Source organism: Hyla sarda, chromosome 4 (genome assembly GCF_029499605.1).
Source record: "Hyla sarda isolate aHylSar1 chromosome 4, aHylSar1.hap1, whole genome shotgun sequence".
In the NCBI taxonomy this organism is placed as follows: domain Eukaryota; kingdom Metazoa; phylum Chordata; class Amphibia; order Anura; family Hylidae; genus Hyla; species Hyla sarda.
Genome location: NC_079192.1, coordinates 416,259,058 through 416,286,287, shown reverse-complemented (window position 1 = coordinate 416,286,287; position 27,230 = coordinate 416,259,058). Strand labels below are relative to the sequence as shown.

Genomic DNA, 27,230 nt, shown 5'->3' with positions numbered 1-27,230 from the left:
TTAAACCACCTATGACGCTTTTTTAAATTTACTTAATTAATTTTATTTATTTAATATTGTTTCATGTGTAGTTTTGCTCGACTTTTATAGAATCTCCTATTTTCCAGATATAACATCAGTATCGCGTCTACAGTGTACACATTGGAAAACGTTTATCGCCATCACCCTGGGAAAGCGAAACATACGGTCAGGTAAGGATCTTCTGTCCCTGCAATTCAAAGGCGAGTAAGCGATCTGCCGCAGCGCAGTGTATTATGACTACGAAGATGCTGCACATTTACATGTAATCCGGGCAAAGATTCTCCACCTTAAGGGCTATGTTCACGCGCCGGAATATCTTTAATTCTGCACAAATCCCGTCCGAATCACGGGGGAATTCTGTTTTCAAACTCAATGCCCCATTAACTTTAACGGGATTCTGCCGCAGAATTCCGCAAAATTAAACACAGAACTTTCTGTGTCGGAAATTCTGCTGTATGAATAGGAAAGCGGAATCTCGTAAAAGTCAATAAACAGTAAATTTCGGTTGAATTTCCAGCAATATTACGCACGGAAATTCCGCCATGTGAACATGAGCCTAAAGGGAAACTCCAGTACTGTAGTGAAAATAAAAACTTATGCCCTATTCAAATGATAGGGGATAAGTTATAGATCTTGGGGGTCCGACCGCGATCTCCTGTAAGGGGCCCAGGCAGTTCACAGGAAGCGGGAGTGCCGACCCCCGCAGGAAGCGGCGGCCTGCACGCCCACTCCATGCATCCCATAGAGAAACATGGAGGGGGTGTGTCGGCCGCGGCTTTCTGCGGGGGTCGGTACGCCCACTTCTTGTGAACTGCTGGGGCCCCGTACAGGAGATAGTGGGGGGTCCCAGCAGTCGGACCCCCGCGATCTATAACTTATCCCCTATCCTTTTGGTAAGGGCATAATTTTTTTTCACTACACTACTTCAACTTCTTTTGTCCTATCCACAGGATAGGGAATAAGTTTCTGATCAGGGGGGTTCAACCACTAGGCCCCCCCCCCCCCACTATCTCCTGCTCGGTGCCCCAATGCAAGAAGCAACCACCGCTCCATGCACAGGGCAGTGTCAACCACCTGTGGAAGGGGGATAAATAGTGAAGTACTGTAGTTCCCCTTTAAGGCTTTGGCTACACTGACTTTTTTTAGCACTACAAGTCTGATTTTCACTATCGAGCTGAAGACTATAAGCAGAATTTATCATCGTTTTTTCTCTTCATTTTGGCGTATATTATTCCGCACGTACCGCATTGTGCAAACATTTTGCGAATTTTTAACATCCCCTTTATCTTGAGTGATTTTTTGGCAAAAACTGACTTGGTAGGCACTTTTGTCACTGGTTGTGCATAAAGTGCGAATTCTGCAAATGTGCAATGCAAAGCTGGGAAATATTTGCATAATTTACCCCTTGCCAAGCAGAGCGCTGTAAAAAAAAAAAAAAAAAAAAAAAAAGGCTTTGAGTCTTAGGCCCGGTTCACATCCCGTTTTTGCAATACAGTTCCCGTATACGTTTTCAATTTGAAAACCGTACGGAACCGTATTGAAAACCGTATACATTGGCTCTCCATTGAAAACCGTATGCCAAAAGATGCATCAGGTTGTGTCCATTTTGCATTCTGTACGTTTTGTTAGTTTTTTCCCGTACCCAAAACCGTAGCCTACCACGGGTTTTAGTCCAGGTAAAAAACCGTATTGAAACATATACGTTTTTTTTTAACATGGAAGTCAATGGGAACCGTACAGAACCGTATGTGCTTACAGTTCCATACGGTTTTCACTATACGGTTTATGACTTTGCACAGTTTTTTTCATGGAATTTCAATCAAACAAGTGTAACTTTATTCATAATGGAATGAAAAGTTAAAAACGTATACATTGTTTTTTTCTTAAAAAAACTGATGTCCCCAAAAACATGGTAAAGCCATACAAGAGGGTTGTGGTTGGTGAGCACAATGAAGGACTGAGCATTTACATTGGGCTGGCTCTGGTTTGGGCCCTCAACACCTCTTCTCCATGGCTGCATACCCAACCTCCCGAGGGAACAGCTTGCGGCTAATGAACGTGATCAGGTGCTCACAGCCATCGTCCCCCACTCGGCTTAGAAGTGCTCCCAAACCAAAAGCAGAGGCATCTTTGTGAACACGACAATGTTTGGTGGGGTCAGGTGCAGTTGGTATGGGTGCAGTTACAAGCAGTGCTGTGGAGTCGAGGAGTCAGACTAAATTTTGGGTACCTGGAGTCGGAGTCGGCAAACAATGCACCGACTCCTACTAAATTTAGATTGGAATAAAAAAAAAAAAAAAAAAGCAAGTTTAAATGTCCCAATTCACAAAAAGTTATAATTAATGACTTCTCTACTGTAAGAATAAAGACCAATGCATGCAGTGCCTCTCGTAACCAAACGAACATGTCAAGTGACCGTGAAGAAGCTTTTCATGTGCTTCACTATATGGCACGCAACACACAATTAGGAGCGGCAATACTTATACTTTCCATAGTGTTGTGTTCTGCTGTTACAGAGAACTCACTGATAACGGATTAAGTAAATATGTTTTTTTGCAGGACTAGAGACACTTGAACTATTGACCCTCCATTCCCTTCACTTATACAAGGGTGAAGTTGTAAACCATTGGAAAAACTGCTGCCATTCAGCTAAGGCTATAAAAACTTGTAAACTCCGATTGTTAGCTTAAACTTTAAACATGACTATGGGATTCTACTAGGGAAATCATGTTTTATAGTAAATTCCCCTTCCTGGATCCTCCCACTGCCCTATCTTCAGCAGCAGATCAGCACACAAAAAGGAGATGGCAGCAGCTTCTGCCCAACTACCTCTCTGCAAGTAAAAGTTGGTTGAACAGCTTCTTGGATTCAACTTTGTGTTTGTAAATACATTCGCATATTAATACAGGGGAGTCGGAAGTACAAAACACTGCGGAGTCGGAACATTTAACTTACGACTCCACAGCCCTTGTTACAAGAGCGTGTTTGAGCTTTATAGAAGGCGGCTTCCCACTCCAGAGACAACAAGACTTGTTTAGGCAGATTTTTCTTTGTCAGGTCAGACAGGGACTTCGCTAGGGAGCTGTACTCGGGAACAAATTTGCTGTAATAGCCAGAGGTGCCCAAGAACGCTAGGACCTGGGTCTTGGCAATGGGGTGGGCCAGTGGGCAACTGCCTCCATCTTTGTCAGCGCTGGACACTGGCAACCACTATCCACCTGGCGCCCAAGATATGGGACCTGCGCCACTTTAATTACACATTTGTCAGGTCTGAAGGTGAGCTCCGCTGCCTGCACGTCGTCCAATACAATACCCAGCTGGTCTTAATGTTTCTCCCAGGTATTGCTATAGATAGCAATGTCATCCAGGTATGTGCAAGCATACTCCTGAAGGTCATCAAGGAGCATATCTATTATCCGCTGGAACTTTGCTGGAGCATTCTTAATCTCAAAAGGCAACTCCTTAAACTGGTACAGGCCGAAGGGGGCGAAGAACACAGACTTCAGAATACTCTCCGGGTCCAGACTGATCTGCCAGTACCCCTTGCAGAGATTTAAAGGAAAACTGTCAGCAAGTTAACCCACACTAAACCCAATACATTGGGTTATAGTAAGAGTGAACAGGAGTCTGTAACACACTCACTTGGCCAAACAAAACTCTACTGAGTTTGAGTCCTCTGAAGTGTCCTCCATCCATCCCCGGTTTTGTGCGCAGCAGGCGGGTCCAATCTTACTTTGTGTTCCGGAGGCAGGCGCCCGAAGCCCGCCTCCCTTGTTGCATATTCGTATTTTGCTTCTCCACGTCCTAACGATGTGGAGTTATCTGCCCCCCTAAGTGCTTCGATCTGTCTTCCGAGCACATGCAGTTTATTTTACCCAGCTCTCCGTCCTGAGGATGTGATAGGTGTGCATTCTCAGAACCACTCTGCGCTGAAAAACAGCACATGCATACAGAAGACAGATTGCAGCGCTTAAGGGGGTGGATAACTTCACGTCATTAGGACGTGGAGAAGCAAAAAAATGAATATGAACAAGGGGGGCGGGCTTCGGGCGCCTGCCTCCAGAACACAAAATAAGATTGCCGGTGGGGGACCCGCCTGCTGCGCACAAAACCGGGATGGATGGCAGACACTTTAGAGGACGCAAACTCTGCCAAAACAAAACACTTTACTGACTAAGTGAGCAAGTTACAGACTCCTCTTCACTCAATGTATTGGGTTTAGTGTGGGTGAACTTGCTGACAGTTTTCCTTTAAGGTGGGGAGGAACTTGCCTTAGGCAATGCGGTCTAACAATTCATCGATCGGGGGTAGGCAGTTTGTCTGGTCATTGGTAATCCACACAAAAACTAGTCGTCCCATTTTTCTTAGGTACAAGTACTACTGCAGAAGAGATGCTTTGACGATCCCTAAATCGAGCGTCTCTCTAATCTCATCCCTGCTCTCACGGTCTCTCATACCCTGTAAGCAGCATGCTTGAGGGGAGGCTTTTCCAGAGTTTCTACTTGATGCATTGCTAGAACCAAGACTCCTGGGATCATCAAGAACAGATCTTGACGTGCGCTAGGACCTCTCTAACCTTCAGGATATTCCTGCTGGATGCACCTACTTCAACCCAAACCGGGACTCAAAACTGCTCCAGCAGTACTAACTGAATAACAAATGAATAGTCTCTACCTGGTTACCAAAGATTAAGCCTTCTGCAGACTGCTTCATGCAATGGGTCCACACCACCAAGGACTGCTGTCTCTTTCTTCTGAGGCCACAGAATTTTACTTGGTGAGCCTCAGGGGTTATTCCATAGTTGGTGGGCAGCCACTCCTTTACAGTCCTCAGCGGCAAGCTTACTCACCAGGATCGGGACCCACTCACCAGATAGAGTTCCCACACTGACGAGTTCCTAGAAGTGTTTGAACGACAATGTCTTCCAATTGCTCTATAAATGCCTGGAATGCTCCATAGGGTAGTTTTTCCCTTCCTATCCTAAGGTCCGGAACTACCACATCCTGTTGGCTCATCCACCTTTCCCTCTCCAGCTCGTGCACATGATCCACCACCCAGTTTACCTGCTCATCCATGGGCTGTTCACCGTAAAGGGCAAGTCGCAACTCTACCTGCTTCTTTGTATCCCACCAATCAGGAACCTCGACCCGGCCCTCTCCCTTTTGCTGGTCTAAGTCGCACAACTCCTCGATCATCATTGCTTTGGTCTTATTACAAGACGTCCCACCTCTATCCTCCAGATCTTTCAGGGTCTCTCACTGTAGAGTTTTATAGAACCGCTCCAACCTTCCAAAGTCAGGCTCCCAGTTGGTGATTTGAACGTCACCCTAGTAGTGAGATCATTCTCACCACTGCCAACAAATTGTAACAGAGAACTTATTCCCCCGAGTAGCTCCGTATTGTCCCGACATCATGCGATCCTTATTTCCCCTTCCCTATCCTTATGTCCTGACTTACCTCAGAGAAGACACCACACAGCTCTGGTTCAGGTGAACTCCCTCTTTTTAAATTTTAGAGAATTGCGTGTTAGACTGACAATACGTAAATGTCTGTCACAACATGGGAATGCAAGCCCCCCCAAATCATCTCCACCTCTCATCTAAAAGAAAACACACTGACAACAGAATTTTGGAATAACATGGTCACAATCTTTTAATAAGTAAAAAATTATTTAAATGTAGAGTAAGAACTTGAAACTCGAACTAAATAACCACCAGAAATGACTTCATGTCCACCCAGCATTTGTTGGGGGACTGCCAACGTACATAAAAGACCGTGACAAGGGGGGAGGGGAGAGAGGGCAGCTGAATCCACAGGGATGACGATGCCAGAAAAGGATGCATGCCACCTCCAGATACATGTATATATAAAGAGGGGTTCCCACTGAAACCTTCAGAGCACCAATCAGGAAAGATCCAAGTTCTGTCCGGCTCCACTGTAGGTCCACATCTGCCCGGCAACAATGATCCAGATTTTGCATCTTCAATTTCAGCCTGGCAACAGCTGGCACCTGTAAAAAAAATACCACCATAATGTATGTAGGAAAACCCCCACATTAACAAAAACCACTGAAGAATAGACCACAGAGGATGTGAGGGGGTCACATCCTATGTGGGCCCTGCTCTGTATTCCGGGCCCTTGATATCAGCGATCAGATGGAAGGACTAGTCTTCTGGTTCCGATATAGTCTTCTGGTTCCGATCTAGTCTTCTGGACCCCATCGTTGTAAAGACGGAGGACGCATCCTTTGGATGGCACTTTTGTTCTATATGAATTTGTTTCCACAGTCCAGCGTTTACATGTGTCTGCAATTTTGTTGGTGATTGGTGCAATAATGAAGAATCGGGCATCAGGTGAAGTATACCGTACCGTAATAGGGGCCCCACCCAGGTGTGGTGTAGCAGAGGGGGGACCCATGAACACAATCACGCACAGACATAAAATAAGGCTCCTTTATTAGTTGTAATAGACTACAGAGGCGATAAAAAGAGAAAAAAGTGCAAATTTGTACAGAAAGATGCAGGACAAAAAGTGCAAACGGGAAAATTCACAGCTCAGGGAATCCCACAATCTCATCAATTTCATTAGGTACAGTGTTAAATAATAGTACAGGGGGCATACATATCTGCTCAGTGTTAAATAATGTTGTGGTCTCCTCTCCGGGGGGGGGGGGGGGGGGTGAGTCGGGGTGCGTACATTTGCTCAGTAGCTTTATACTTTATTATTATTTGTGTCCACAGGAAGGAGAGGGGGGAGGGGAGAATGGAGAAAATCAGTGGAAAATAACCCAAAGCATGCGCAAATTTTAAGAAAAATACTAAAGATCTCAAACCTAATAAACTGTAAAGGGGCAAAAAAAAGGAAATAATGTATAATAAATATCCACCTGCCGCCCTATAATAATCCCTTTTCAGAGCCGATCCCGCCACCTCGCACCGTACAACCCGTGGAATGGAGGATCCGCTACTTACAAAGCACTTCAAGAACCTCACTGAGGAACCATACAGGGAAAGAGACTGAGGGTGTCTGCACCATAATGACTAGTAGTGGGGGAAGCTGAAGATACTGACTTGGATACAACTGACTTCGATACATGCCGGGATACTCCAAGACTACAGTGGGTGAGTACAATGAGCCCTTTTCCTGATAAGGATTATACATTCACTACAAAGTAGCAGGTTAAGAGTCACTCGCCTTAATGTTCTCAAACTTTAGAATCTATATAGCAAAAACAGCTTAAAAGGGGGCCCCCCCCCCCCCTCCTGTTAGGCCAAACCACATTTGTCTATACAGGAAGAATCCACTGGAAACCTGATGGGTTGGCATCAGAGTGGAGGACCCCTATAAAAAGAAGGCAGAGAAACGAACATAATAGAACATTTCTCCCCGATGCAATAAATACAGACATCTTAAGTGTTACATAGAACAACAAAATAAAAGACCCAATGTCGACCTAGAACATACCCTGATGGAGACCTAAAGAACATGACATCAAGACAAACCTAAGGGCGTCCAAGAACACTGCATCAATATTAGACCTAGAACATCCAATCAAGACAAACCTGAGGCCGACCTAGAACATCCAATCAAGACAGGCCTGAAGAGCACCCTAGAAAATTGCATCAATGATAGAACTCGGACACCACATCAAGACAGACCCAAAGGTGACCTAAAACATCACATTTAAGAAAGGACTTAAGGGCGACCTAGAAAATCACTTCAAGAAAGACTCAAGATCGATCAAAAACACTGAGTCAAGACAAGCGTTTGGCCAACAGTCATTGCATTGACACCTGAAGAATGACCTAGAAGACCACATCAAGAGCGACCTAGAACACCACATTCAAGACAAGCCTAAAGGGTGATCTAGAGCATTACTTCAAGACAGACCAAAAAGTCACCTAAAACATGTCAAGACAGACTCTAGGCCAACCTACAAAATCACATCAACAGACATGAAGGATGACATACAACACAACATCAAGAGCGACCTAGAACATTGCATTCAAGACAGAGCTAAAGGGTGACCTAAAACATTGCATCAAGTTTTTCTTTCATTGTTTTTAAAAGCTGCTACTTTACCAGACGGAAGGTGGAGTTAACTGTGCGACAACTTTACAGACGCCAAAAAGAAAACCCGACCATGAACCAGACACAATGCTGAGTTCTAGATTGGTGCCGCTTCCTACTTTCTAGGCCACACAACAAAAACAACAACTCAGGTGTAAACTCCAAAAGGAACATATGGACTGTGCAACTCGACATGAAGTAATAATAATACTGCTGCAGATTATACGTCTCATTCTCAAAAGTGCGGAAAAAAAGGAGGTTTTATTTTGTCTTGGTATTTATTTTTTTCTCTTTTCAAGTATAAGATGCTGCCACAGAAGTAAAAATCTGAAATACATGGGGGAGCACGACATGACGGTGCGGGCATCAGGGCCCTACGCTTCTCTTATACAAGATTTAAAAGACGGTTAACGTGAAAACCCCAAGAACAGCGCCACCTATCGTCTAACTTCCTTGACCACCTCTTTATTCCAAGCTCCAGCCCAAAGCTCTTGATCACAAGCAACAATGGCGCCCCCTTCAGCCAAGTATCGGCATCTCCAGCCCTACGACACATCCGACAACGCAAACCACTTAACAGAACAATGAAAAATATCCACCTGCGGCCTCCAACCTACGTACACAATCCCCCCAAAACAGTCTTAAAAAAAGAAACTTCCAGGGTCTCAAGGCACTAAAATACACAGCGAAAAAGATTGGGGGGACCGGCAGGGGTTCAAGTTAAACTTTATACAATTTTACATTCACATTAAATCTAAATAAAAGGAAAAAAAATTGTGTTTTTTAATTTTTATTAAAGTGACTGATGAGGAGGCGGGAGCGGGCGGTGGCGTCTCTAACCCTGGAACATTCTGCTATTTTATTATCATATTAACTACTGTTGTCCAACAACATAAATATATTATATATCACAGTGTATCCACATCATAACTGATGGCAGAGTCATTGTCCTCACCGAACTTTGTTTTTTTTTTAATGTTTAATATACTTATATATATTTATATATTTACTTTCATCCATACAATTGTAATGCTGCAGTCAATAGCCTTTAATAGTCCTTTGTTTTTATCTGTAAGCGTTTATGACCTATACCGTAGCGCAGAGAGGACGCTCTCCCCTCCCCTGCTAATGCAGGGCTCGACTTTCCCCCTCGCTGCCCCAAATCTGGCGTCACCCCGATGGTGCGCGGCTTGCAGGGCGTGCCCCCTTTTATATGCAACCTTTAGGGACATGGAATGAAGCCGCATCCCTATGTGGGGAAGGGGCCTGGTGAGAGATATGAAGTCCTTCCGGGGCTTCTAGTCGGGCCTGGTCTCCACCAGAACTTTGTCAGAAGATGGCTCAGCTCTCCTCCTGCTAGGTAGTCCGCAGGTTGGACCCTTGCGGGTTACTGATGGACTTCTGGAGGCTGCTGATGTTAAAGTTCTGCAAGGAAGAAGTCACAGTCGGGGCAAACTGGCCAATGGGCTGGGAGGGCGGCGGCACGCCAGGTCCGCTCCATGGGGCTTGGAACGGTGCACTTTGGAAGCCAAACTGTTGCGGAGGGCAGATTCCTTTAGGGTAATGAGCCAAGGAGTTGGCGGAAGCCGCAGGTATGGAGACGGGGACCCCCAGGGACGGAGTCATAGACACGCAGGGGGCAGAAAACTTTCGAGCCATTCCCGGTCCCTAAAAAAAAAGAGGAAGACAAACCTGTGATCAGAGAACAGTCGTCAGCCTCCAGAATACACCGCAGAGGTTATACCGTACCACCGCCGCTCACCTCGTAGCTGGCATGTGCAGATTTGCTCTTTTTCCCGGTCAGGTTCATGGCGTCACGGGCCCAGTTGTCCACCAGTTTGTGTAGGTCGTCTGTAAAGGTTCCCTTGCGGCTGGAGGAGGAGGCAGGAGCAGTGTTCGAATGGGGGGCCGGAGGATTGGAAGGGGCGACTGTGTTTGTGCTGCTCGTCCCTGCAACAGAAGAGAGAAGGTGTCAGAAGTGATGGAGGAAGAGGGGGGACATCCATTGTGTCGTCACCTGTGGCCTGAGACATCTCGTATGTGATGACATCTACAAGGAGTCAGGTCTAATGGGAATGCTTCCACATGATTAGTAACAGAGGACACAATATACACTGTGCAAACTCATGTTTAGTGCCAGCTATGGCGCCCCCATCTGGCCTTACTTTCTAGGCTGTAACTCTATGCAGTGATCAATAAACATCTGCTTTTCATAGAGGTTACTGCCCTTACAAGCATGTTTTATGTTCACCTCTGAGCACCATCTATACTCCAGAGCCGCACTCACTATTCTGCTGGTGAGGTCACTGTGTACATATATTACTTATCCTGTACTGATCCTGAGTTATATCCTGTATTATACTCCAGAGCTGTACTCACTGTTCTGCTGGTGAGGTCACTGTGTACATACATTACATTACTTATCCTGTACTGATCCTGAGTTATATCCTGTATTATACTCCAGAGCTGTACTCACTATTCTGCTGGTGAGGTCACTGTGTACATACATTACATTACTTCTCCTGTACTGATCCTGAGTTATATCCTGTATTATACTCCAGAGCTGTACTCACTATTCTGCTGGTGAGGTCACTGTGTACATACATTACATTACTTCTCCTGTACTGATCCTGAGTTATATCCTGTATTATACTCCAGAGCTGTACTCACTATTCTGCTGGTCTCTGGTATGATGGTTATCAGAGGATATACATATAGTTTTCCTGGGGGGGGGTCACCCATACCATACACTATACACAATGTATACACCGCCCTGATGCCGCGCTGCTCCTATATTCCGCCATCTTCACCAAATATATATGTAATTATACCGGGGAGCTCCTGGATGTCTCCATTTATACTGGACTCGCGGGTCCTATGATCAGGAGACAATCGCGCAGAGCCCCGGCATAAGCAGGTGATATAGTGTTCTCAGCGCGGCTGTGGCGGTCTGGGATGGTCACATGACACAGATAGAGAGATATAAAGGATAATTACTACACAGCTGGTTGCATGGACAGACTTTTTTCACCATCTTCCCTGAAGCAGAAAAGAGAGAGAAAAAGTGTTAGCACCGCAACGGCATCTCGTGATCCGAAACAGAGGGGGAGGGGGATCAGAGATTAAAGATGAAGCGAGCGGACAGGGGGAGCGAACAGCCAGAGCGCAGACGCCATTCAGCAGAACATCGCGTCCCATCGGCCAGACACCCACTCAAAGCTGCAGGGTAGGAGCAAAGCCGGGAGAACGGCCAATGGCGTCCGGGAGTTGTCAGCTGGAGGAGGAAGGGTTAACGGAGGAGTGACTGCTGCAACAGGGCCGGTGCCACACGACAGAGCGCCACATGGTACAGAATTGCCTAAACGCCTTCGCGATCTCCCGCAATGGTTGAATAGTAGTTCGGCAACTTCCAAGCTGAGGGTTTGTTACAAATTGTCCAGACTGGATACGATTGTAACAAACCCTCAGTAGTGAGAAGTATCGGGTCAGGGCAGTTGAATCCAGTCTGTGAGCTGCTTCAATCTCAATAGTTGATACAACTGAGAACTGAACGTTCCGACTGATACGATGAATAAACCGTCAAGGAAATCGGATCCAGTCCGAGCTGCAAGAATCCGTTTCTAGTTGATACGATGTGTCAGTCCGGAACGTTCAGTTGTATCCAAGTCTGTACAATTCTGGACCGATACATTGTATCAACTATAAACGGGTTCATACAGTTCACAGACTGGATTCAATGGCCTTGACATTCTCACAGCTGAGGGTTTGTTACAATCGTTTTCTGAACGCTCCGGACTGATACATTGCATCAACTCTGAACAGATTTATGCAGCTCACGATGTATCACTCCGGGACGATCAGGTAACAAATTGTCCAGACTTGATACAATGTAACAAACCCTCAGCTGTATCAGGTCAGGGTAGTTAAATCCAGTCTTTGTATCAAACTAACGGATTTATGTAGCTCATAGACTGGACTCAACTACCCTGACCCGATACTTCTCACAGCTGAGGGTTTGTTACATTGTATCCAGTCTGGACAATTTGAGAGCGGAACCTTCCGGACTGATACATTGTATCAACTATAAACTGTCAAGGCAATCAAATCCAGTCTGAGTGGCATCAATCTGTTTACATATGATACAATTCATCAGTCCCAGAACGTTCCGTTGTATCCAAGTCTGTAAATTCGTGAGCGGAACATTCTGGACCGATACATTGTATCAACTAGAAACGGATTCATGCAGCTCACAGACTGGATTCAATTGCCTTGACATTCGCACAGCTGAGGGTTTGTTACAATTGTATCCAATCAATAGATCCGACTGTACAATTGTTACCTCAACGCTCCGGACTGATACATTGTGATCTGTATAAATCTGTTCATAGTTGATACAATGTATCAGTCCGGAACGTTCAGGTAACAAATTGTCCATACTAGAGACAATGTAACAAACCCTCAGCTGTTGAGAAGTATCAGGTCAGGGTAGTTTGAGCTACATAAATCTGTTAATAGTTCGATACAAAGACTGGATTCAACTACCCTGACCCGATACTTCTCACAGCTGAGGGTTTGTTACATTGTATCCAGTCTGGACAATTTGTTACCTGAACGTTCCGGACTGATACATTGTATCAACTATTAACTGATTTATGCAGCTCACAAGACTGGATTCAATTGCCCTGACCCCGATACCTTCTCACAGCTGAGGGTTCGTTACAATTGTATCCGGTCTGGACAATTTGATACTATGTATCAGTCCGGAACAATCAGCTAAAAAATCATCCAGACCGGACTCTGACAGCCCTGACCCGGATTCTGCTCACAGCTGAGGGTTTGTTACAAGTTTTCATCATCAAAGGGAAAGTGAAGAGACCAATTTCGTATATGTAGGTGCTGCAGCAGCCGAGCTCATCTCATATATACATACACACATATATATATATATATATATATATATATATATATATACTGCAATGATGATGTCATCAAGCCATTAGATGACATCACAGGCTATGTTATGCTGTTTACAGCCAGAGGCACAAGTAGATGAGGTTAGAGCAATTTCCCAGCCAGTGGTTTTCAGAGTTTTCCCAGCCAGTGTACCTCCAGCTGTTGCAAAACTACAACTCCCAGCATGCCCGGACAGCCAAAGGCTGTCCGGGCATGCTGGGAGTTGTAGTTTTGCAACAGCTGAACACACGGGGTTAGAGGATACGAAAAGAAGGACCCCACTGCTCTCCAGCTGCTGCAGAACAACAAGTTCCAGCATGCATGCTGGGACTTATGGTCCCACAGGTTACAGATGTGAAACTGTTACACGGAAAAGCTCTTTGTTTTTCCCCCTAGTGTTTTAGGAATGTGTTAACACCATGACGACATCGTCTGGGACTTAATGCACCAGGAGCTGCGTTCGCTTCTCAGCGGAGAGTTACGGCTGCGATCAGTAGCCGAACACTCGCGGCCAATGACTGGGATCGGTGATCTCGCCGTAGCACGCCATTAACCCTTTAGACACCTAGATCAATGCCGATCACGGTGTCTAAAGTATTAAATCCATTGTGCCAGTTAACTCAGGGGACTCATCGGACTCCTGCAACGTGATTGCGGGGGGTCCGATGAGCCAAAAAAAAAAAAAAAAAAAGACGGAGGGTCCCCTTACCTGTCTCTGCATCGCCGATCAAACTGTACAATGCTATTTGCATTATACAGTGAACACAAGTGATAACGTGTGAAATAAAATAAAAATATTTTTTTTTAAATTATAAAAGAGCCTCTCCCCTAATAAAAAAAAATTTAATAGGAAAAAAAGATGTGTAAGAAAGGGGGGGGGGGGATTGTATTCTTTATGGTCTAGGGAACTTTATAAGCAACCATTAGATTGCTTATACTAATCATTGACATGCTATTGCATTGGCATGGATCGGCGATTGACTAGCAAAGCCTGTCTGAGGCAGACTGTATCAGCAGAATTGCTAAGGCAGGCCAAATCTGCACAGTGTGAACAAGGTCTTAAAAGGGGTTATCCAGGAAAAAACTTTTTTTATATATATATCTCAACTGGCTCCAGAAAGTTGAACAGATTTCTAAATTACTACTATTAAAAAATCTTAATCCTTTCAGTACTTATGAGCTGATGAGGTTGAGTTGTTCTTTTCTGTCTAAGTGCTCTCTGACGACACCTGTCTCGGGAACTGTCAAGAGTAGAAGCAAATCCCCATAGCAAACCTCTTCTACTCTGTGCAGTTCCCGAGACAAGCAGAGATGTCAGCAGAGAGCACTGTTGCCAGACAGAAAAGAATAACTCAACTTCAGCAGCTGATAATTATTGAAAGGATTTAGATTTTTTTAATAGAAGTAATTTACAAATCTGTTTAACTTTCTGGAGCCAGTTGATATATAAAAAAAAAAGGTTTTCCCTGGAATACCCCTTTAAGTAGAATTCTGCAACCTGTGAGTTGTAGTTTTGCTTCAGCAGGGAAGGCCGCAGGTGGCAGCGCATGCTGGGAGTTGTAGTTCCGCAGCAGGTGGGGGGGAGAGGGGTCACGTTGTAACCACGTACTACTATGTGGAAAGCCAGATCAGTACCCGTCAGGGAGCGGGAGGGCATGCGAGCGGGTGGCAGAGGGAGGGGGACAGAGAAGAGAGACAAGGAGGAAGGAGTAAAGAGTTACACACAAAGAGCCAAGCAGGGCGTACTGAGAAATCGCGTCCTCCTGCCGGCCGCTTTGAAGGAGACCCGCTCTGACGCACAGTTAAACTTGGCCCAGCCTGTGATGGGAAAACGGGATAAAACAAGAGACAAGAAGGACAGAGACACAAAGAAAACGAAACCACATACACAGCAGAGACAGGTCACATGACAGCGACACGAGGTCAGTCTACCCCCCCCCCCCATAATTGTGCCGAGAGAAGTGTCGTAAGTTGTGCGATTAACCTCAACCTGATGCAAAACTACGACTCCCATCATGCCCTGACAGCCGAAGGCTGTCAGGGCATGATGGGAGTCGTAGTTTTGCACCAACTGGAGAGTTGCTAAAGCTCTGCACCAGCTGCAGTATCACCAGCCACCAGGAGATGTCAGTGTTCAGCTGTACATATGCCCCCTCTAATATGACACGGCGCCACCCGGTGTCTGACGCAGGTTTTACCTTGTCCCTGTCCGGATAAGCTGGGTGCGGACAGCGCAGCATCGCTGGTGAAGGCGGAGCAGAGGATGTCGCTGGAAGGCGAGGGCTTCAGGAGTCCCGAATCGGCGGCGCTGCAGGGAGGTAGGAGGAGGTTCTGCTGCGGAGGAGGAAGAACGGCGGGCGGAGCGCTCTGCGTGGACAGGTCACCTGCAAGTAGAGAGCGGCCATGATGTGTAAGGAGGAGGAGGAGGAGGGACGGTCGGGGGGGTAGACGCATCTTACATAGAACAACTTGTACCTGAGAGCTGGGGGCTACGGCTCCCTCTGCTGGATTTACTGCCTTTGCCCTTGGTGGGTCTCCTGCGCCGGCCAGAGAGGGGCGCGGCAGGAGGGATGATGACGGCGGGGGGCACTTTTCCCAATTCCGTGTACAGCAGCTCGATCTCCTTCTTCTGCCGACTGTGCAAATCCTGGATCTCCTTGAGGTGTCTGGGAGATGAGAGATCAGAGTTACGCATGTAGCAGAGCTGGACGGAGTCATAAACTACAACAGATGCAAAACTACAAGTCCCAGCAGGGTCGTAGTCCTGCAAGAGTTAAAGGGGAACACTGCATTAAAATAAAGAGGAGAGTGTAGGTCCCACCCAAGGCTCAACTCAGAGCCTAGTCTGGGACTACATGGCCCCCCCGGAGGCTCTAGTCTGGGCCTGGCCTGGGATTGCATGGCCCCCGGAGTGTCTAGTCTGGGCCTGGGATTGCATGGCCCCCAAAAGCCCTAGTCAAGGCCCAGCCTAGGATTGCACAGCCCCACAAGGCTCTAGTCCAGGCCTTGACAGGTATTGCACAGTCCACCAGGGGCCCTAGTCCAGGTCTAGCCTGTGATTGCGAGCCCCCCCCCCCCCCCCAAGCCTTTAGTCCGGGCCTAGCCTGGGACTGCGCGGCCCTCGAAAGCTCTAGTCCGGGCCTAGCCAGGGACTGCACGGGCCACCGAGGCTCTAGTTCAGGCCTAGCCAGGGATTGCATAGTCCCCCGGGGGGGGGAGGGCCTAGACCAAGCCTAGCCTGGGATTGCACAGACCCCAGAAGCCCTTGTCCAGGCCTTCCCTGGGTTGCATGGACCCCTGTAGGGGTACTCCGGTGAATTTTTTAAATAAACTAGTACCAGAAAGTTAAACAGATTTGCAAATTACTTCTATTTAGAAAAAAATCTTAATCCTTCCAGTACTTAGCTGCTGTATGCTCCACGATAAATTATTTTCTTTTTGAATTTCCTTTCTGTCTGAGCACAGTGCTCTCTGCTGACACCTCTGTCCATGTTAGGAACTGTCTTGAGTAGGAGCAAATCCCCATAGAAAACCTCTCCTGCTCTGGACAGTTCCTGACATGGACAGAGGTGTCAGCAGAGAGCACTGTGGTCAGACAGAAAATAAATGAAAAAAGAAAAGAACTTCCTGTGGAGCATACAGCAGCTGATAATCCTTCCAGTACTTAAGATTTTTAAACAGAAATAATCTTCAAATCTGTAGAACTTTCTGGCACCAGTTGATTAAAAAAAGAAAATAATGTTGTACCCCTTTAACACACAGGATGCCCCCCCACAGTATTTGCTCACTTGTCTCGTAGTCTCCGTAGCTCCTTCTTCAGTTCCTCATCTTCGATATCGGACTCGTTGTCGCTGCTCATATATGAGGAGTTGAAGGAGTTGCTGAGGCTCTGCAGGCTGACCTTTGAACCCAACGCGTGCTGTATGACTGGGCTGCCCAGGCTGTCATCCTGAGTAGCCCTGGGTGGGTCGCTCATGGTGGCCGATGAGTCGGGGTGGGAAGAAGGTCCATTCAGGTGCGGTTGTGTCTTTGGAGAAGTTGGCTCGGGATCAGTGTGTCCTGGTGAAAGTTCATCTGGGGCCCGAGACACTGAGAAACGACCAACTCGGTCAGTCGCGGTTGAGGGGGTCACTTGGAACCGTCCCACCTGCACTGACTGTTTGGGAGAAGAGCTGCGCACAGGGGTGTGTGGGAGCCCAACGCCATCCACAATATCCAATGAACCGGCTGCGCTGCGTTTCGTTTTCACCATGGTGCTTTCTGGGCTGCTGCAAGACATGGACGAAGAAGAGGAGGAAGTGGAGGATGAGGATGTCGTCTGTGGGGAAGGCTTTGGCACCTCTGTGGGTTTTAGAACATCGTCTGCTGCAACAGAGACCTGTGGAGAAAATGGAAAGAGGTCAGGATGTGGGGAGAGGGCCGGGCCTAGGGGAGGGGAGGGGAGAGGAAAGGAGAGGGCCGGGCCTAGGGGAGGGGAGGGCAGAGGAAAGGAGAGGGCCGGGCCTAGGGGAGGGGAGGGCAGAGGAAAGGAGAGGGCCGGGCCTAGGGGGTAGAGGAGAGGGCCGGGCCTATGGGGGAGAGGAGAGGGCCGGGCCTATGGGGGAGAGGAGAGGGCCGGGCCTAGGGGGGAGAGGGCCGGGCCTAGGGGGGGAGGGGAGAGGGCCGGGCCTAGGGGGGGAGGGGAGAGGGCCGGGCCTAGGGGGGAGAGGAGAGGGCCGGGCCTAGGGGGGGAGGGGAGAGGGCCGGGCCTATGGGGGAGGGGAGAGGGGCCGGGCCTAGGGGGGGGAGGGGAGAGGGCCGGGCCTAGGGGGGGAGGGGAGAGGGCCGGGCCTAGGGGGGGAGGGGAGAGGGCCGGGCCTAGGGGGGGAGGGGAGAGGGCCGGGCCTAGGGGGGGAGGGCCGGGCCTAGGGGGGGAGGGGAGAGGGCCGGGCCTAGGGGGGGAGGGGAGAGGGCCGGGCCTAGGGGGGGAGGGGAGAGGGCCGGGCCTAGGGGGGGAGGGGAGAGGGCCGGGCCTAGGGGGGGAGGGGAGAGGGCCGGGCCTAGGGGGGGAGGGGAGAGGGCCGGGCCTAGGGGGGGAGGGGAGAGGGCCGGGCCTAGGGGGGAGGGGAGAGGGCCGGGCCTAGGGGGGAGGGGGAGAGGGCCGGGCCTAGGGGGGAGGGGAGAGGGCCGGGCCTAGGGGGGAGGGGAGAGGGCCGGGCCTAGGGGGGAGGGGAGAGGGCCGGGCCTAGGGGGGAGGGGAGAGGGCCGGGCCTAGGGGGGAGGGGAGAGGGCCGGGCCTAGGGGGAGGGGAGAGGGCCGGGCCTAGGGGGGAGAGGCCCAACACAGGACAGAGTGCAAATATTCGACACGCACCTGAAATCGCCCCATCTTAAGGACCCCCGTCTCTGCTTCTGGTTTGGGTTTTACAGGTCCTGAAGATGAAGAAACAAACACCCAAATTCAGCTTATGACCGTAATATTTAAATAATTGAACTATACTTTAAGAAATAAAATGTACTATGTTGATTCTTGATCCTAAAAAAAATAAGGGACCGGCAGAAGCGGCCTGTAGCCACGAAACGAACGCTCGTCGTCCTGTTTCACTACCACCCCCTCCCGATATGTGAAGATACCTCTTGTGGAATAAAAGAAAGAAGCATAATCATCGAGTGCCGCGAGTTATTTCTCTTTTCTCTACTATCAAGTTTCTAAAAAAAATATATTGTCAAAAATAAAAATTACTTTGGTGGACAGATTCCCTAGATCAGACCAAGCAGTCAACTAACAGTAATCCAGGGACGCATAAAGCATTGATGTCTCACTGTTTTGTAACTCCTGTCTCCTTCATAGAGTTTCCATTGTGCTCTATGATGCTAATGTAGGAAGTCATAGAAACTGCAGTTTAGGAGACACCGCTCTAAAATGCCGCTGATGTACTTACTGTAGCCGCAGCATAGGGGTCATATGTATGGAATCCTGGTACTCAACAGTTCGCAACCACACATTATTGAATACTAAAAATCACATACAAAAATTTTCCAAGCAGAAATATCCCCAAAAATATCCCCGAACATAACCCAAGAGTAGTATGGCCCTTTGATTACTGCCAGGTACTTACCTTCAGTCGGAGGCTGTGAGGCGGTGCTGGCCGGAGCAGGGACACCCGTCGGGGCTGAAGTGGGTACAGGCTGCATATAAAGAGACCCACAATTAGAATTTATATACCGCCACATTTCAAAAAGCCAAAGCACAAGTAATACTTCACATCACACAGAGGGGGGCGCTATTCTTTATACTGACAATACACATAGGGGGGCGCTATTCTTTATACTGACAATACACAGAGGGGGGCGCTATTCTTTATACTGACAATACACAGAGGGGGGCGCTATTCTTTATACTGACAATACACAGAGGGGGGCGCTATTCTTTATACTGACAATACACAGAGGGGGGCGCTATTCTTTATACTGACAATACACAGAGTGGGGCGCTATTCTTTATACTGACAATACACAGAGTGGGGCGCTATTCTTTATACTGACAATACACAGAGGGGGGCGCTATTCTTTATACTTCACATCACACAGAGGGGGTCGCTATTCTTTATACTGACAATACACAGAGGGGGGCGCTATTCTTTATACTGACAATACACAAATGGTCATGACAAAAGGGGTCAAAATGGATAGAGGGGTTGTCTTGGATAAGCAAGGAAGTCTACTGGTGGCCATATTGGCTGAAACATCCTTGTTCATAGGTAGTGGCTCTATGTTTTGTTAAGTGGCCAATAGTGACCTCAGTCGGGGCGCTATGAGTATAAGGTATTACAGGAATGGCGGCCGTCACACTCACGCAGTTGGGTGCGGAGGACGCGGGGACGGTATCTGGGTTCAACGTCCGTCTCAATTGGAAATCCAGGTCTTCCAGAGGCTGCTGGGACTGAAATGAGAATCACTGGGGGTCAAGTTTAGGACTTGCCTGCCTCTACCCTAACCTGAGAGTGGGGGTGGGCTTTTCACACTAGTAACACGGGACATGAAGGGGGTGAGGAGCTCATAAGACTGAGAAGAAGACAAGACATGCACAAGGGGGTTATGGGTAAGGAGGAAAGGAAGAAAAGGAGGTTCATGCGGCACCTGAGTTAGTGAAGGTCCTGGGAGAGGAGGCAGCGGTTCGCCGGGCGGACTGCCCACTGTGAGCTCTGCCCCGGCCGGGAGCACCTACAGGACGAGGAGAGGCAGTGCCATCAGAGGGGGCACAACATACACATCATACCCAACATCCACCCTATTGCCCTCTACTTAATCCCATCATGCACTGCAGCCAATAGGATCAGAGCGTCGGCCGCCGGACGCGGATTAGAAACAAGCATTCCTGTTAGTTCAGAGGAGTGTCGGCTGCACTACAACCCACAATCAGCTAATACTTCAGAGTTGCGCTCACAATACTGCCGACTGGGATTAAGAACAGTCAACAAGCTTGTGGACAGACTTTTCCAACCAGGGTGCCTCCAGCTGTTGCAAAACTACAACTCCCAGCATGCCCAGACAGCCCTCCAGCACTTAGAAGGAAAAAAAAAACAGTGGAGGAAACCTCTAGGGAAACCATGGCTGGAGGATTGTCCATTTCTTGGTCTTAGACCAGTGTTTCCCAGTTTGTTTCCAGATGTTGCCAAACTACAACTCCCAGCATGTAGGTTTGCAACAGCTGGATGACCCCCGGTTGGGAAACACTGATCTAAGACCAAGAAATGGACAATCCTCCAGCCATGGTTTCCCTACAGGTTTCCTCCACTGGGGTTTTTCCCCATTTCCTAAAACAGCTGGCAACAGCTGAGCACCTTGGTTGGAAACGCTGCTCCAGACACTGAACAAGCAATGAACATGAGGACCTATATACATTTCCTACTATCAAGCTGACCCCCATAAAGACTACTTACCGGCACCCTAGTGAGTGGCGGCTTAGAAGGAGGTTGTCCCGGCTTTTCCTGCCATCGCCGTGGCGACCGGTGCCGACACAATACGTGACAGGAGTAACAGCTTGTCCAGGGGTCAGACCCTGGCTCAGGATGGGCACGCCGGACGTTCCCAAAGGCAAACTTGAAGGCGGTGCGGCTGGTGTAGGCTTGGTCTGGGATGAGACCGTGGTGGCCGGAGGACCCGGTAAGGGGATGCCATCTTGTGCCCCGGTGGAGGATTCCTGCGGGGTGGTACCGTGCGGTGCGCCAACACTTCCATGTTCGCTAAACAGCGAGCGCAGCTTCTCCTCCAAGGTCTTGATGTCGTCGATCCCGGGCTTGGTCAAGCTGTCGGCGTCGCCTCGATGGAGTGAGCGTGAGTGAGGCCGGGGACCATGCCGACTGGGGCAACACATGCTGTAGGTTGGGCAGGCTTGTCTTGCACTTGATGACCTACGGGTACAGCTCCGGCAATGGCACCTGAGAAGACAGGGGTGTGCCCGCTGCTTGAGATACAACAGGGGTCGTCGTGCAACGCCAGGGGGAAGATGTGCCGCGTGGATGTGAGGTTGACTGCCGGCCATGGTCAGGTTTGCTGCTGCCACTCCGGCATAGGTGAGCGGACCGGATATGGGGAGGGTCATGCCGGATGTACTGATTGCCGCAGGGACCTTGGCTGGCTTCATGCTGCCCTCCGGGTGAGGCACGTTGACTGGTGCGCTTTCCACGAAGCCTCGGAGCGGAGCTGCTGCTGCTCAGAACTTGCGCTGGCGGTCCAGTGCTCAGGATGACCGGTGCTGACACCGAGGTGTGCGGCAGGGTTCCAATGGTTGCTGCGGCATTGGAGGGAGAGGTAAGCGTTGGCTGTTGTAGAGATCCGGAGCTGCTGACAGGAGGAACTAACTGAGCAGGGGGAGACGTTAAAGCTCCGGAGGCAACAGGGACCGTGACTAGAGGCAACGCAGGCAAAGAAGACACTGGGAGAGGAGCTGCTGTGGATACACCGGACAAGGTCCCGGGGAGCGGCTGGGTAGACACACCGGACAAGGTCCCGGCGGGGAGCAGCTGAGTAGACACACCGGACAAGGTCCCGGCGGGGGAGCGGCTGGGTAGACACACCGGACAAGGTCCCGGCGGGGAGCGGCTGGGTAGACACACCGGACAAGGTCCCGGCGGGGAGCGGCTGGGTAGACACACCGGACAAGGTCCCGGCGGGGAGCGGCTGGGTAGACACACCGGACAAGGTCCCGAACGGGAGCGGCTGAGTAGACACACCAGACAAGGTCCCAGCGGGGAGAGGCTGAGTAGACACCCCGGACAAGGTCCCGGCGGGGAGCGGCTGAGTAGACACCCCGGACAAGGTCCCGGCGGGAGCGGCTGAGTAGACACACCGGACAAGGTCCCGGCGGGGAGCGGCTGAGTAGACACACCGGACAAGGTCCCGGCGGGAAGCGGCTGGGTAGACACACCGGACAAGGTCCCGGAGGTGAGCGACTGGGTAGACACACCGGACAAGGTCCCGGCGGGGAGTGGCTGGGTAGACACAGCCGTGATGGGAGGCACCATGCTTGGGGCGTTACTCTGGTGTCCTATCCCTGCGGTCACCACCGCCTCCAACGATTGTGGCACGCCAGAGTGCAGGCTGCTGGGGATGGCAACAGAGGTTGGGGGGCAGTCCAGACAGAGCGGCAGAGAAGGAACCGGCTAGGTTGGTGAGTGAAGTCGGGAAGGGGGGTCCGGTCTGGTTGAAGATGGGCGGGGCCGTGCTGGGACCCTCGGCTGCCTGCTGCGCCTGTCTCATCTCCGCGAAGGCGTTGTGCAGGCTGACGGAGGAAGCGGAGTGAGAGAGGTTCATCCCGGGACCATGAGGCACTGCTGCAGCTGGGACTGCAAAAAAGAACGAAACATCAAAACACGTTGCAAACCGCGTCATACACCCAGAACGGACTCGTCCCTTCTCCCCATGGCAATCACCTGTGAGCTGCGGGTCATGTGATGGAGCATTGAAGAACGTGGGCTCCCGCAGGCGGCTCTCGGGCACGGGGCTCACGATGAAGCGTCGCCCGGCAGAGTGAACGACCTGCGTGGTCAGACTTGGGGCGAGGTCTGGGGAGAGAAAGAATATCAATTAAGGGGTTAATCCAGTGTTTTCCCAACTAGGGTGCCTCCAGCTGTTGCAAAACTACAACTCCCAGCATGACCTGGACAACCGATGGCTGTCCGGGCATGCTGGGAGTTGTAGTTCTGCAGCAGCTGGAGGCACACAGGTTGAAATACCATGAATAACCCCTAGAGGACACGGGACGTACATGTCTGTCCTGCGTCCTCTAGGGGTTAACTGGGGTTTGAAGACGACCTAACAGTGAACAGCAACACATACCTGGCCGCTGCGGCAGATAGATCGGACCCGGATGCCTAAACTCGCCCTCCATCTTCTGAAAGAATAAAATACAATTGTGAAACGTGAGAAGACACAAGGACCATGAAAAATGTATTTAAAATGTCATTTATTTTTATTATTCATATTATCAATGAAAATAAATAAATTAAATAAATAATATAAATATATACACACACACACACACACATTTATTTTAACTTTAAATATATATAAAAATGTATTTTATTAAAAACTTTTTATTATCGTATTATCAATGAAAATAGAAATAAATTAAATATATATTTATAAACATAAAACTACATATACACACACACGCACACTTAATATTTACATTATAAAAAAGATATATTTATATTAATTTATTTTAACATGAATAAAAATAAATTAAATACATTAATATAAAAAATATACAAATATATACTTAATTTAAGTTATCCTTATACCTATCTCTACATATTTTTTATCTATTATATAAATCTAACAAATAATATATATTTAACAAATAAAATGATAGAGATTTAATTTATTTTTATTTTCAAATGTTTTTCTTTACATTTTTAATAAAATAAACTAATATATAGACAAATCTACAAACACACTGAATGGCGAATGTAAGTGCATCATGGGAAGTGGAAGGTGTCGGGGGTGTACCTGGCCTTCTGGGTAGTAGGCGTCATCCTTCATCTGCATACTCTCCGCCTCCTGCTCCCCCTCCGGTTCGGCACTGACGTCCTCGCTCAGCATCTCGTCTGCTTTCTCTATGATGTCCTTCACCTGCTCCACGAAGGAGTCTCTCTCTGTGGACAGGATGAAGATGTTCTGGACCTGAGGAAGAAGAGGAGGAGTCAGGACCCTGCGGCGTACAGAGGCGGGAGGCCATCGCCGTAATCTTCCGGTACTCACCATTATGGTGGCGATCTCCTCCGGGTTGTCTCCATCCAGGTCAAACTTGAAGGTGACCATCTTGCGGTTGTGGGTCTCCAGCTGACACTCTACTACACGATCACCTTTATTAGACACCTAGAAGAGCGAGACGACGCGTAAATACAAGAGGATCACGGGAAGTAAAAGGTTGGATTAATCCACTAAAGAGTAGCTCCCACCATCCTTTCTTTTTCTGTCCCTGTGTATTGCCCATCTACCCCTAACCCCCTCCCTGCTTTTAATTTTACTACATTAAAAATGCTTTTTTGTCTGTCTGGTAGTGTGCTCACAACCAGGTAGACTTCCCCAGCAGGCACTATGTCACTGATGCCTGCTGGGGTGCCCACTTCCGCCCTTAGTTGATCTACACAGGGTGCCACAAGCTGTTTCACCACTACAACTCACAGCTTGCCCTGACATCTACTGCTCTCCCCCAACCCCCATGTAAAAACCCCGATCCCCCTAAACATATCTCCCCTAAACATACTTACATGCCGCAGAGTCCTGCAGAAGCAGCAGCAGCGGAGGCATGTGCGGGAGGAGTGGCCTCCCGGCCAGTGGCCAGGGAACCAATGCTCTCGCTCGCACCTGTCTGATTGACAGGCAGGGAGTGAGCGCAGGCTGAATTAATTCGGACCGCTATCCCGGCTGGCATCGGTCCAAATTCAGTGGTGACGTCACGCCAGCCTACAGCCAGCCACTAGGAGGGAGACCCCAAGTGGCCAGTTTTCAAATGTTAATTAAAAGGTTTTAATAAAAATAAAAATTATGAAAATATATTAGCGATATGTTGTAGTACATATGTACTACAACATATCAAAAAACAATGTTGATGACAGTGCCCATTTAACAACTTTTGGCACGGGCTCCTGATTCCTCCATTAATACGGCACTGCTCCAATAAAACAATCACTCATTAAAGTCCCCCTGGGGCCGCGCTTCCCAACCAGGGCGCCTCCACAGGCTGTCCAGGCATGCTTCAAGTTGTTTTTCTAATAAAATTATTTTTTTTTAACTAATAAAAAAAACTAAAAAAAAGTTTTAACATACATAAATTAACCCCTTCCATACTAAATGAACCATAAAAAAAAAAAGCAATGCTGTGCTATGGCAGACTGTAGTAATGGAGCACCCATAACACTGATCAATGCTATGGCAGACTGTAGTAATGGAGCACCCATAACACTGATCAATGCTATGGCAGGCTGTAGTAATGGAGCACCAATAACACTGATCAATGCTGTGCTATGGCAGGCTGTAGTAATGGAGCACCCATAACACTGATAAATGCTATGGCAGGCTGTAGTAATGGAGCACCCATAACACGGATCAATGCTATGGCAGGCTGTAGTAATGGAGCACCAATAACACTGATCAATGCTGTGCTATGGCAGGCTGTAGTAATGGAGCACCCATAACACTGATCAATGCTGTGCTATGGCAGGCTATAGTAATGGAGCACCGATAACACTGATCAATGCTATGCTATGGCAGGCTATAGTAATGGAGCACCGATAACACTGATCAATGCTATGCTATGGCAGGCTTTAGTAATGGAGCACCAATAACACTGCTCAATGCTACGCTATGGCAGGCTGTAGTAATGGAGTACCGATAACCCTGATCAATGCTGTGCTATGGCAGGCTGTAGCAATGGAGCACCAATAACACTGATCAATGCTGTGCTATGGCAGGCTGTAGTAATGGAGCACCCATAACACTGATCAATGCTATGCTATGGCAGGCTGTAGTAATGGAGCACCAATAACACTGATCAATGCTGTGCTATGGCAGGCTGTAGTAATGGAGCACCCATAACACTGATCAATGCTGTGCTATGGCAGGCTATAGTAATGGAGCACCGATAACACTGATCAATGCTATGCTATGGCAGGCTGTAGTAATGGAGCACCAATAACACTGCTCAATGCTACGCTATGGCAGGCTGTAGTAATGGAGTACCGATAACCCTGATCAATGCTGTGCTATGGCAGGCTGTAGCAATGGAGCACCAATAACACTGATCAATGCTGTGCTATGGCAGGCTGTAGTAATGGAGCACCCATAACACTGATCAATGCTATGGCAGGCTGTAGTAATGGAGCACCCATAACACTGATCAATACTATGCTATGGCAGGCTGTAGTAATGGAGCACCGATAACACTGATCAATGCTGTGCTATGGCAGGGTGTACTAATGGAGCACCCATAACACTGATCAATGCTGTGCTATGGCAGGCTGTAGTAATGGAGGACTGATAACACTGATCAATGCTGTGCTATGGCAGGCTGTAGTAATGGAGCACCCATAACACTGATCAATGCTGTGCTATGGCAGGGTGTAGTAATGGAGCACCAATAACACTGATCAATGCTGTGCTATGGCAGGCTGTAGTAATGGAGCACCCATAACACTGATCAATGCTGTGCTATGGCAGGCTGTAGTAATGGAGCACCCATAACACTGATCAATGCTGTGCTATGGCAGGGTGTAGTAATGGAGCACCGATAACACTGATCAATGCTAATCTATGGCACAGTGTTATTGGTGCTGCATTACTACATCCAGCCATAGCATAGATCAGTGTTATCAGTTCTCCATTACTACAGCCTGCCATAGCACAGCATTGATCAGTGTTATCGGTGCTCCATTACTACAGCCTGCCATAGCACAGCACTGTTCAGTGTTATCGGGGGGTGCTACATTACTACTGCCTGCCATAGCACTACATTAATCAGTGTTATTGGCACTCCATTACTCCAGGCTGCAATAACACAGTATTGATCGGTGTTATGGGTGCTCCATTACTACAGGCTGCAATAACACAGTATTGATCAGTGTTATGGGTGCTCCATTACTACAGGCTGCAATAACACAGTATTGATCGGTGTTATGGGTGCTCCATTACTACAGGATGCCA

The 27,230-nt window shown here is 48.5% G+C and overlaps 1 protein-coding gene and 1 long non-coding RNA gene across 2 annotated transcripts in view; one reads left to right on the top strand and one right to left on the bottom strand.

Moving 5' to 3' along the window:
• Positions 1-6,459: 6,459 nt before the first annotated feature.
• Positions 6,460-27,230, bottom strand: part of WNK1 (WNK lysine deficient protein kinase 1) — a gene marked incomplete at its 5' end in the record, with an annotated part of 87,525 nt that continues 66,754 nt past the window's right edge. The window contains 22 exon segments of the mRNA XM_056517857.1: positions 6,460-9,759; positions 9,854-10,041; positions 15,243-15,428; positions 15,520-15,710; positions 16,833-17,422; positions 18,397-18,455; positions 19,142-19,211; positions 19,879-19,965; positions 20,163-20,246; positions 20,966-20,998; positions 21,000-21,044; positions 21,046-21,347; positions 21,350-21,451; positions 21,454-21,502; positions 21,505-21,717; positions 21,719-21,986; positions 22,485-22,648; positions 22,650-22,870; positions 22,958-23,089; positions 23,364-23,418; positions 24,036-24,209; positions 24,288-24,404. Of these exon segments, the coding sequence (XP_056373832.1) occupies positions 9,448-9,759; positions 9,854-10,041; positions 15,243-15,428; positions 15,520-15,710; positions 16,833-17,422; positions 18,397-18,455; positions 19,142-19,211; positions 19,879-19,965; positions 20,163-20,246; positions 20,966-20,998; positions 21,000-21,044; positions 21,046-21,347; positions 21,350-21,451; positions 21,454-21,502; positions 21,505-21,717; positions 21,719-21,986; positions 22,485-22,648; positions 22,650-22,870; positions 22,958-23,089; positions 23,364-23,418; positions 24,036-24,209; positions 24,288-24,404 (3,642 nt within the window).
• On the top strand, positions 21,862-22,500 carry LOC130267728 (uncharacterized). Its single transcript, XR_008843259.1, has 3 exons — positions 21,862-21,995; positions 22,111-22,305; positions 22,383-22,500. It is a non-coding gene; the product is annotated as an uncharacterized LOC130267728 (long non-coding RNA).